This window comes from Oreochromis aureus, unplaced genomic scaffold (assembly GCF_013358895.1).
Source record: "Oreochromis aureus strain Israel breed Guangdong unplaced genomic scaffold, ZZ_aureus HiC_scaffold_63, whole genome shotgun sequence".
Taxonomy (NCBI): domain Eukaryota; kingdom Metazoa; phylum Chordata; class Actinopteri; order Cichliformes; family Cichlidae; genus Oreochromis; species Oreochromis aureus.
The window spans coordinates 1-12,255 of NW_024108961.1; the positions used below are offsets into that span (position 1 = coordinate 1).

The 12,255-nt window shown below is 37.4% G+C and overlaps 1 protein-coding gene across 2 annotated transcripts; it reads left to right on the forward strand.

The window, feature by feature from the left end:
* The first annotated feature begins 86 nt into the window (after nt 1-86).
* Nucleotides 87-12,123, forward strand: LOC120437306 (proline-rich protein 12-like). Of its 2 annotated transcripts, XM_039607866.1 has the most exons (4): nt 87-866; nt 1,069-1,200; nt 10,514-10,609; nt 11,129-12,123. In XM_039607866.1, exons 1-4 carry the CDS (start codon nt 789-791, stop codon nt 11,261-11,263), a joined length of 441 nt encoding a protein of 146 aa, XP_039463800.1. In that variant the 5' UTR covers nt 87-788; the 3' UTR covers nt 11,264-12,123. The 2 variants fall into 2 exon arrangements, with proteins under 2 accessions (XP_039463800.1, XP_039463801.1); XM_039607867.1 differs by lacking the exon at nt 10,514-10,609.
* Nucleotides 12,124-12,255: the final 132 nt, after the last annotated feature.

Genomic DNA, 12,255 nt, shown 5'->3' on the forward strand with positions numbered 1-12,255 from the left:
GTTCAGCCTACTTAATATTTTTAATTAAACACAATATTAGATTTTACAGTGCATAACTGAAATGAGGGATAGAGTAAAACAAACAATAACCAGTCATTGTCCTGGGTCTCTGACCAGGTATTTTGAGTTTTTTGTGGGGTTTGGTTCCTTTTTTCAGAACTCTTGTGTTAAGCCTTTTTATTTGGTAATGTTAGTAGGTTGTTATTTTCCATTGTGATGTATTATCCTCTGTTTGTATTCTAAATTATCTTCTTTTGTGATTCCTTTCTGTCTCCCCATTTCTGTCCCCGTGTCTGTGTGGTCTGTGTCCTTTCTCCATTTTTGTCTGGTTTCCATGTTTAATTCTGTCAAGTCAGTATGTCTTAGTCCTAGTCCTAGTGTTAGTTACTTCCTGTTTTATTTTGATAGGCCTTCATCTCGTGTGCATTAATGTTCAGTTTTGTTTCCCTTAAATAGATGGAATGACTCTATTTAACCACGACCTCAGACTGTCTGAGGTCTTGGTGGTTATGATAGGGATGAACTGCTGACCCATGCAAATGATTTCAAGTATCTTAAGACCTTTTAATAATTAAAGATAAAATGGTGCAAATGAACTGCTAACACAAAGACAGCATGCTCCATCTTTATTTTTAGTGTATCCAGTAATGGAAAACTACCAATTTAATTACTTGGCATCATTTCAAGTGTCTTTTGAAAATTGTACTGACATCAATTAAAATGTAAGGTTTAAAAGTAAATGAGTATTCTACTACTTTAACACATCAGATGAATTATACCTCCCGCCCATGAGGAAAATTGATAGCATGCTCAGTGAACAGAAGAAGAAGTTGTTGAGGAGAGTCAACATGAGTGCTCAGCACCAGGTAAAGCTTCACATCCTTCTGGTTTGGTTTTATTTTCACTTTGTTTTAGAGATTTGTTGAAGATGATTCACCGTAGTCTAAGTGTTAACCAGATACATTTTTGTTAACTGAAAACAAGTTTCTTTGCAGAAATCTGATTCTTTGTGGCCTTAACCTAAACGTGACCTTTGTCTCATGACACCAATTTACTTTCACCATCCAGGAGGTTTTACATATATTCCCCAGAATGACAGCAGATCCTGTGGAATCTGGAGATGTCAAAGTTCACCTTGGTGGGGAGGGCTACAACCGCAAGACTCTCAACCAAGTCAAGAGGAGCATTCCTAAGCAGCAGGTGAGAAAAAGCTATGACGTTACACATTTATTTAGTCAGTACCCTGTGCCTGGTGTTACAAGCTGAAAGGCAATCTGTTGTTAATCTCTCTGAAGGTTTTTCAAAGGTTTTCTTTTGACCTTGGCTGCTTTTTCACTCATTTTTAGTCCATTTTTAGAGGAAATATTTTTTTGGTTGTGGAACACTGACCTATGGATAACTGAAGTATAAAAAAGTGCTACGTTTAAGCCAGTGGTTTGGGGGATCTTGTCAAAACTGACAGAATAATGAACCCATAAACATGGTCAGATTTTCATCCACCATACATTACCATCTGGAATGCAACTTATTGGCAACAGCTTTATTTTTCAGCATGACAATGACTTCAACATTACTGAGGCAGTGTGTAATGAACTTGAAAGAGACCTGAACAAAAGGCAGCCAACATCCAAAGAAGAACTTTGAATGTCTTTCAAGAAGCCTGGAGAATCAGTACTGAAGACAACTTAAAAAACAAAAAAATACAAGAAAGCTTGCCTAAGAGAGTTGTGCTGTGAGGCTGTGTTCAAGAATAAAGGTGGTCATAACCAAATATTTACAATATTGTAAATGTCAAGCTCTTTAGAATTGTACAAACTTTGGTTTTACCTTATATAATGCATTTCCCATTTTCCTAACCATAAAGAAATAATGGACTCAAAACTTTTGCACAGTATTACTTTTGCACACTACATGAGTACATCATCATACCAGTTAGTCTGAATCTTCTTAATAATTATTATGTGGAGGGCATATGTCAGAGGCAAGATTTAGAAAAATCCACACAGTTCAGTACAGGCAGTACAGTTACAATCAGTAAAAGAAAAGCATATAACCTTTTGTAGACGTTTCGAGTCTCATTAAACATTCATCAAATCCTCATTAAGCATATTCTAATACAATTTTGACCAAACTACCAAATACTAAAACTAAGGATATTTCTATTTTCTTTTTGTTAGTTCTCCACTTTCACAAACTTTTTTGTTACTTTAAATCTTTTTTCAAAATTATATTTTTTATTTTTATTTTAGCTGAATAAATAGTTTAACATGTTTAGGTTTAGTTTTTAGTTTAGTTTTTGTTAACTATAAAAACCTTCATCATCACCAGAGGGACCTTTTTTTTTTAATTTTAATGAAAGAAAGTGTTACATTTTTTGTAAAAAGTAAACATGAATCTTATGTCCTGTCTTCCTCCCCTCACCCTCAGCTGGCAGCGGTAGCCGCCTCTCCCTGAGCCTGTTTCTGTTGGAGATTTCTTTCTGTTAAAAGGGATTTTTCTTCCCATTGTCGCCAAAGTGATTGCTCACAGGGGGTCCAGTGTTGGGTGTAACGCGTTACTAAGTACTAAGTAACGCGTTACTGTAATTAAATTACTTTTCCACTGAAAAAGTAGAGTAACTGATTACTGTTCATTTTTAGGTATTTTAATTACAGTTACTTACAATGTACTTGCGTTAAATTGTAAAATAATTAAACTTATTGAATATCATTATTTAATTTCATTAATTTATCTTCTAAAGGTAAAAGTAAACTCTGCCGCTATAACATCGATGTAGTGCAGGTGCACGTCATTTCGCGCCAGTTTTCTGCATAGTCGTATTCTGAAGTGGAAGATGTCGGACTCGGCTGAAGCGAGTGGCTGTTTTATGAAATGGAAATATTCCCGTCACTTCACTTTTCTGAAACAAGCAGACAAGAACATTACAGTATTATGTAAGCTATGTCCTGGGGAGAAAAAACTATTGGCCGCTGTCAATAGCAGGAGTAATCTACTGAAGCACCTGACACGGCAGCACAGACAAACCCTTCTGAGTGAGCCTTGTTCATCATCCATGGATAACACTGCGGCAACTCCTGCTAAGCAGGCAAAACTTGATTTTACTTCAGCAGCACAGAAAGTGTCTGAAGGTGAGCTTAAAAAAATGACTGCAGGCTACACTGTGGAAGAGATGCTACCGCTGCGTACTGTAGTCTCCGTCTTTTAGGTGCTGTTAGGGTTCAATGTTGAGAGAAGAATCCATAAAAACCACAGATCCAGGCGTGTGCAATTTAGACGGCATTTTAATGAACACATGTGTGAGTTCAACAACCCAATCAGTGTTGAACTGAACTTACAATCATGAGACAAGGTTTTATATGGGTACAATAACAAAGCCCCCCTCTTTTGCAAAAATAGACAAGGTACAGCTTACGTCACCTAAACCACAAAATGTTCCATGACCTTTAACATTGCTCTAAAACATTGTCTTGGTCGGTAAGCTTCCCTCTCTTCGCTGTCGCTTGTCGGGTGCACTTCCTCTAAGTACTTGACACACTTCTGCATTTCTGCCCTACCAAAATAGATCTGTTATGGTGTGTGTGTGAGTGCGTACACATGCAAGGGCGCGTGCATGTTGTGTACTGCGTACGTGTCATGACCTCTCACTATTTGTCTGTCTGTACTGCATCTGCTTTTCTGATCCTTAGTTGACCTTAAACTGAACTTTCCCCTATCAGTGATTCCTCTAACTAAGTGTGTGTTAATCAACGATACATGCATAACACCCTGCTCTTTGGCTTGCAGTCACTCTGCTTTCGGTTTCACTTCTGCAAAACATGCTCTGCAGACGCGTTTCGTTTCCTGTCTCATTTTAGCACAGAGAGTATTTTCCTGTCTCTGCCCTCTACACAGAGATCATAAAAGCATTAATAACATTTAAATTATAGATTCAACAGAACCATTTAAAATGGTTCTTCTTTGGACCTGTAATAAAGACTAATATAACACCCATATATTTGAACATCTGAATGCATCTGAATGTAACATCCCATGAAATGGTAATGATGATTATAAAATAGCAGCAAATAATAGCAATCAAATATTTCTATTCCCCACACTCCCACTCTCGACCTCTGGCACACCAGAGGTCGCCATACATTATGTTGGGTCACTCCTTGGCCCATTCAACTGTTTCCTGTCCACCCCTGACGTCATGGACATTTAGGATCACTGTTCTTAGCTCTGACCCTCTCTTGGCATCCTGTGACTTAACAAATCAGACAACCTCATGTCATCTAGGTGGTCTTAATAATAAAATGCCCGCTCCCACTTGAGAACACTTCATGCTTAAGTGGTCTCTGCTCCTCTTCTGGGTCCCACTCTAGTGGAAATCTGGCCACCTGCAAAGGAAACAGAACACTTCCTCCTAGTACGGCTTCCCTGCCTTATGTCCCTCAATTGTCTTCTTTATTCAAACCTAATGTTACTCAACCTAATGTTACTCAAAACATGAACCTAATTACGTATTTGGTTTTTCGACATTTATTTTCATATCTCATTCAACATTACTCAGTATTTGTGAACCTCTGAAAGCGTTGTCTTTAAGAGGATCAAAGGAAGCATGTCTCTGCATGTGCTTCCTCTCTGCTCCTTATCTGATCATCAACATCCTGTGCACAAACTGTCACTGCTGCAAGGGCCTACCTCTCATCTAAGTCACCTCTCACAAGCAAAATCATCATAAAATCATTATAAGGGCTTATTCTACTAAAAGGATCAAAGAAAAACAACCGCTTTAATCACTCAGTGTAAGCACATAGTTAATTGCTCCTAGATAAACTTCATCATAGCTAAAAACTGAACTCTAACTGTATTTTGAACTCCCATTTCCTGGGTAATAACCTGTTTGAATCTATCATTTTATTTCATTTTGCTGCTTTTAATGTAATGCCTCCTCTAACTTAAACTTTATCAGACTTAACCAAAATATATGAGCTTTCTCCTTTGCTTCTGTTTTCTGTATTTCTGTAACTGCTATTTATATAAGAGGACTAATTTAGAACTGCATGTGTTATCTCCATATTTTACATGTCACCCAATTTAGTTACAAACGAAACTCCTATTCAGTTAAATGCTAAATGGATTTCAGGCCTTTTGCCTGGAATCAATACTGTCATGTGTCTTAATGAACTCTGTATGTCTGTAAGCGTGTGCAATCCTTCAAAACTCAGGTCATTCTCACAGTAGATTGGCTAATCATAACGTTAACCAAAAGTTTATGACCCTCAAGAGACGACTCTCTGAGCCACAACTCCGTTAAAGGCACCAAAATGCAATGTGTATGAAAAAATCATTTCTACATATATAATCTCCAATATTATTCATTTGAGTCAGCGAGACTTTTAACATCCTCATAAAAAGCTCTCCTCTACCCTAAAGCCTACCTTATAACAACATTCTAGCATTATGTCACTGTTACAACTTATCCTAAAAATCAAAAAGAAATCCCACATTTTCTACTCATAAAATCGTCACTATCTTCCCCAAAGCATATCCTTTATTCCCACAATTTCCCCTTTAATTTGGTGTACAACTTCTTATTAACACCAGCAATTTATCTTCTAAACCTAATTCAGTTCATTTTAATCCTTTCTTTTAACAAGTCCTCAGTTTTACTATATCTAGATTATCAAACAAACAAATGTTAAGGTTCAAAAGTTGGAGAAAAGGAGTACGGAGGGCTCACAAGCAAATAACAACTCTGGTCCGGAAGATGTGGTCAAAGCAAAGATTTATTGATTACACGCGTGGAGTCCGAAGCTGGGCAAAGTCAGCAATCGAACTGAACTCACGATGATTAAACAAAGGTTTTATATGGGTACAATAACAAAGCCCCCCTCTTTTGCAAAAATAGACAAGGTACAGCTTACGTCACCTAAACCACAAAATGTTCCATGACCTTTAACATTGCTCTAAAAACATTGTCTTCGGGTCGGTGCTTCCCCTCTTCGCTGTCGCTTGTCGGGTGCACTTCCTCTAAGTACTTCGGCACACTTCTGCATTTCTGCCCTACCAAAATAGATCTGTTATGGTGTGTGTGTGAGTGCGTACACGTGCAAGGGCGCGTGCATGTTGTGTACTGCGTACGTGTCATGACCTCTCACTATTTGTCTGTCTGTACTGCATCTGCTTTTCTGATCCTTAGTTGACCTTAAACTGAACTTTCCCCTATCAGTGATTCCTCTAACTAAGTGTGTGTTAATCAACGATACATGCATAACACCCTGCTCTTTGGCTTGCAGTCACTCTGCTTTCGGTTTCACTTCTGCAAAACATGCTCTGCAGGCAGCGTTTAGTTTCCTGTCTCATTTTAGCACAGAGAGTATTTTCCTGTCTCTGCCCTCTACACAGAGATCATAAAAGCATTAATAACATTTAAATTATAGATTCAACAGAACCATTTAAAATGGTTCTTCTTTGGACCTGTAATAAAGACTAATATAACACCCATATATTTGAACATCTGAATGCATCTGAATGTAACATCCCATGAAATGGTAATGATGATTATAAAATAGCAGCAAATAATAGCAATCAAATATTTCTATTCCCCACAGTGCATATTAAACAAAATACCTGTGTGTGGCAAAAAAGCAGCACTGCCCGATCGAAAAACGTTTTCTACTTACTTAGATAAGTGTTATGCTGACATGGAAATGGAGCTTAAAGTGACATTCGAGAGTTTGGAATATATTTCCACGACTGCTGACATTTGGACCAGCCATAACAAAAGTTTTCTCGGAATGACGGCACATTGGATTGATCCTTCTACTTTTGTACGAGGACATGCAGCGCTAGCATGTAAAAGAGTTTGAGGAGACACACATATGATGTAATCGGCAATGAAATCGAGCAAGTACATTCGGCTTATGGACTGAACTCTAAAGTGACAGCCACTGTGACAGACAACGGGTCCAATTTTATCAAAGCTTTTAGAATGTTCCAAAAATCAGACTCTGATGAGGAATCGGAAGAAGATGAAGAGGTGACATTTACTGATGTTGAGCAGACCCTCTCCACAGAATCTGAAGGACAGTTTTCTCTCCCTCCACACTGAAGGTGTCACATCACACACACTGAACTTTATTTTTCTTGACGTTGAGAAATGGCTTCAAGCAAATGAGGCAAATTCATTTACAGAAGTGCAACTTCAAAGTGTTCTGCAATGTGGACAAAAGCAAACCGCTCTTCTGTTGCTTCAGAGTTAGTAGATAATTTTTTAAAGAAAGAACTCATAGTGCCTGTTTCAACATGATGGAATTCATTTCATGACGCCCTGTCCAGGATCACTGACATTCCCCTTGCTGACTTAAATACTGTCTGCACTCAGTTTGGAATCAAATGCTTCACTGATTGGGAGTGTCTGTTCCTAAAGGAGTATTGTATTGTGTTGAAGCCACTCACTGTTGCGCTAGACACATTGCAAGGAGAAGAGAACTGCTATTTTGGAATCCTTCTTTCAACTCTGGAGATTCTGATGTCCAGGACGCTGGCACTGCAGGACGAGCTTAAGCTGACAGCATCCCTCCCTGATATCATTGTTAAGGTAATCTAATATATATATATATATATATATATATATATATATATATGATACAAATTACTAAATTTTGGCTTTACCCTAAAATACATTTTCGTTTTATTTATCATGCTCTTATGTGAAGTGTCTGATGTATTTTTGTCTCATAGGCGATCAAGGTGCACTTTTCCTCAATGATGGACAATAAAGCAGCTCTCCTGGCTGCAGTCACTTTGCCTAAATTTAAGTTACTCTGGATCAGAGAAGAGGAGAAAAAAGACATGGTTAGGGCAATGCTCACTACAGAGTGCCGTGGGTTGTCTCTTGAAGACCAACAACCTGCTCAAGATCACAAGAACCCTGCTGACTCCACTGATGACTTTTTTTCATTTGAGGAGGACAACTGTACCTACTCTGCTGAAACAGAGGTGATGGAATATTTGAAATCTGCTGGGTCTGAGCTGGGTGTTCTTAGCCAGTTTCCCAGGATTAAGGCAATTTCACTGAGGTACAACACAGCCACACCATCAAGCGCACCAGTCCAAAGGCTTTTTAGCCTCGGCAATCTTGTGCTTACACCCAGAAGGAACAGACGGTCAAGTGAACGCTTTGAGAGACTTACATTAATGAGATAAAACAACTTTTTCAAAAACAAGACAGCTAAGTAGTACAAAAGGGTTTTTGGAAACCATATGAGTGCATACAGTATGCATGAAATATGGTGCTCATTGGTTTGAGGAAGTTTCAGAAGAATTCTGTTTGTTAACCAAAGGTCAGAGTTAACTTCACTTTGTTGAAACACATGACATGATTACATACATTATGTATGAATGTGGTACTCATTGCTTTGAAAGTAAGTTTCATGTTTACAGCTTGATACATGTCATGTTTAACATTTCTTAAGTTAAGCTTTTTTGTTATTCAGATATGTTGCAGAAAAATATTTTTGTTATTCAGGAATTGTGTTTCTTACCTAAAGAAAGTTACATTTCTTACTAAAAAATTTAATTATTATAGAATGTTTTTTTTATAGAATGTAATAAAGATGATTCAGAAAGCTAAAAGGCTAAACTATTTCATGGTGACACGTATGCTTTTTAAAAAAAAATTATTTATTATTTAAAGAGTTTAATTTCTATTTTTTGTCCATTCAAGGTTTATAGGGATTTTAAGAAGTATTTCGTTAAATTACTTATTGAGTAATTAAGTTACTTTTCAGACACAGTAATTAGAAAAGTACTTAAAATACAATATTGATTAAGCAATTAGTAATTAGTAATTAATTACTTTTTTAAAGTAACTTATCCAACACTGAGGGGGTCATACAATTGTTCGGGTTTTCTCTGTGTTATTGTGGGGTTTTAACCTTACATCATAAAGCACCTTGAGTTTCACCTTCAGTTTTATTTATTTGATGCAATACAAATAAAAGTGAATTGAATTGAATTAAAAACAACATCACCTCAAAGTTAAGAAACATCACAATTTTTGTTAAATATTTAGGTTACGATGTGTACAATTTTCTTTAATTCAGTTCAGTTCAATTCAGTTTTATTTACACAGCGCCAAATCACAACAACAGTCGCCTCAAGGTGCTTTATTTTGTAAGGTAGACCCTATAATAATACATACAGAGAAAACCCCAACAATCATATGACCCCCTATGAGCAAGCACTTTGGCGACAGTGGGAAGGAAAAACTCCCTTTTAACAGGAAGAAACCTCCGGCAGAACCAGGCTCAGGGAGGGGCGGGGCCATCTGCTGTGACCGGTTGGGGTGAGAGAAGGAAGACAGGATAAAGACATGCTGTGGAAGAGAGACAGAGATTAATAACAGATATGATTCAATGCAGAGAGATCTATTAACACATAGTGAGTGAAGAACAAACACCCAGTGCATCATGGGAATCCACCTACACCTACTGCAGCATAACTAAGAGAGGATTCAGGGTCACCAGGTCCAGCCCTAACTATATGCTTTAGCAAAAAGGAAAGTTTGAAGCCTAATCTTGAAAGTAGAGATAGTGTCTGTCTCCCGAATCCAAACTGGAAGCTGGTTCCACAGAAGAGGGGCCTGAAAACTGAAGGCTCTGCCTCCCATTCTACTTTTAAATACTCTAGGAACAACAAGTAGGCCTGCAGTGTGAGAGCGAAGTGCTCTAATAGGGTGATATGGTACTACAAGCTCATTAAGATAAGATGGGGCCTGATTATTTAAGACCTTGTATGTGAGGAGCAGGATTTTGAATTCTAGATTTAACAGGAAGCCAATGAAGGGAAGCCAAAACAGGAGAAATCTGCTCTCTCTTTCTAGTCCCTGTCAGGACTCTTGCTGCAGCATTTTGGATTAACTGAAGGCTTTTCAGGGAGATTTTTTGGGAGTCAGGTACTTCTGATATGAGGCCTTAGTTTTCACAGGAGCTACAGTATCCAGAGTCGTACGTAGTGAGGAGGTAAAATTATTAACAAGATAATCGACCTCTGTTGGAGTAGCGTTCAGATAGCTGCTCTGCTCTATGTTGGTACAGGGCAACATAGAGCACTGTTATGCAAATCCATAACAGTGGGTGGATTATATTCTTAAACTTAGTTACAGCACTTTCAGAAAGACATCTACTGTGATAAAGTCTACTCTCCACTGCTGTGTAATCAATTATTGTAAATGTAAATGTTATCAGGAAATGATCAGACAGCAGAGGGTTTTCAGGAAACACTGTTAAATGTTCAGTTTCTATGCCATATGTTAAAACAAGATCTAGGGTGTGATTAAAGTGGTGGGTGGGTTCTTTTACATTTTGAGAGAAGCCAATTGGGTCTAATAATAATATCTAATAATAGTCTTTAGTGTTGCTTTGATCATCAGTCGTGCTTTTTCAAATAATACTGTAATTACTAAGATGAAAAAAACTAGTAGAAAGAAACTGAATGCAAATTCTTTTTCTCTCACCATTTTCAGGATATGAAACTTTCAATTGAAATTTGCCAGATATACAGTCTGTATCATTCTCTTCACCACTACAAATATCACACCTTCCTGCATTGCAAGAAGGAGGTAAGGATTTTGCTGCACTAGGGATACAATAAATTATATAACATGAACCACCTATATGCCTGGTTTAACAAAGTTACTGAAGTTACCGTTGGTCCCACGTACTCTGTTCAAAACACGTGGGGATCAGGCCTTTCAGGCACCAAGGCTGTCGAGCTCTCTTCCATTGTCTTTACACTGTCTGGACTCCATTGACTCTTTTAAAAAGCAGCTGAAGACATTTCTATACAAACAAGCTTTTATTTAATTTGATCATTGTGTTATATTATTATTTGTATTTCTGATTTGACTGTGAAGCACTTTGTTATTTTTATCTGTGAAAAGTGCTAAATAAATCAATTTGACTTACTTACTAACAGCATGAATTTAAAAGCTCCCCAGTCCTTTGGAGCTACAGAGTGACAACACAGATGTATAAGTGATGTATAAGTGTGAACACACACACACACACACTTTATAGAAATTATCATTAGCCATGATACTGTATGTAGGTACTTAACATAACTGTTGTTTTCTGACTAGACGGACAATATTGAGCAGGCAGCGGAGGACCCTGGCCAGGAGGAGGTGGTGCAGCAGTGTATGGCGAACCAAAGCTGGCTTGAGAGCCTCTTCAGTTCTTTCATGGAACTGCTTACCCTTAGTGCAAAGACCTAAAGGATGATCACAACCTCTGCCACCAAAAACAAGCATCCACCTGCAGTATTAAGTAGGTGGAGATGTTCAGAATGTATGAAACAAAGCAATCAGAAACTGTGGATGACAGAAATGCAACGAGAATGGCCCGTTTTTTTTTTTTTAAAGGAAGGTGACCATTGTAAGTATTTGCTTTATTGCTGAATCCAACTATTGTACCAAAATATGAAGGCTAGTGAACTATCGGAATGCAATGGATTTCCCCAAAAGTCAATGACAGATTATTTGATTAGAACTACAAAGGAGACTTTTGTCAGGACTTACACAACATGGACATATATATCTGCAAGTTGTCTAGTATGTAAGTCTGTAAGTAAAATATGTATTTAATGTGGTTTGTATAATTTACACAAATCCATTTTTAAAATGTACTTTTCTCAGATGGAATTGTTTGCAGTTCACATTTTTGAAAAATGTTTTATGGTGTCAAACCAAATGGCCCGTTTGCAAAGCTAAGCTTAAAACGAATGGTCTAGTGAGATGAAAGTGAGGTTTAAAAAGACAGTGTGAATGTCTTTTCCTTCTATTTGCATCAGAAAAAAGCAGAAAGATAATATATTTAAAACAAAATCATGATGTTTCTGTTTGTTCTTCAAGAGATAATGAATGATTGGGATTGATTCCCTTAATGAAGAACAATACAAAAAAATGAAGTACTGCTTTCTTAAAGAAAGTACGAGTTAAAATGATGATAAACCCTTAATATCAGTATTTAATGTCATATTTTTTATCTGCTTGTTGCTGAGTTTTCCTATAAGTTGAACTCTCTGAGGATATTCTCACAGAGCACTTTTGTTGATGTGTAAATATTGTACAGCTACTTCATCGTCCAGTTTCCAGTGGCTCTTCAGTACATGCAATTGCTGTATTTGACATACTGTATTAAAACTCTGAAAATAACAAATGCCCCAATGAATCAATAGCCTTGTGCTGAAAGTCTTTTCAAGAATGTT

What these genes read in the sequence shown, in the direction of transcription:
- LOC120437306 (XM_039607866.1), top strand. Translation starts at nt 789, where the DNA reads ATGAGGAAAATTGATAGCATGCTCAGTGAACAGAAGAAGAAGTTGTTG. An exon ending in ACATGAGTGCTCAGCACCAG is followed by an intron (nt 867 to 1,068) that starts GTAAAGCTTCAC and finishes TTCACCATCCAG; the next exon opens with GAGGTTTTACATATATTCCC. An exon ending in GGAGCATTCCTAAGCAGCAG is followed by an intron (nt 1,201 to 10,513) that starts GTGAGAAAAAGC and finishes CACCATTTTCAG; the next exon opens with GATATGAAACTTTCAATTGA.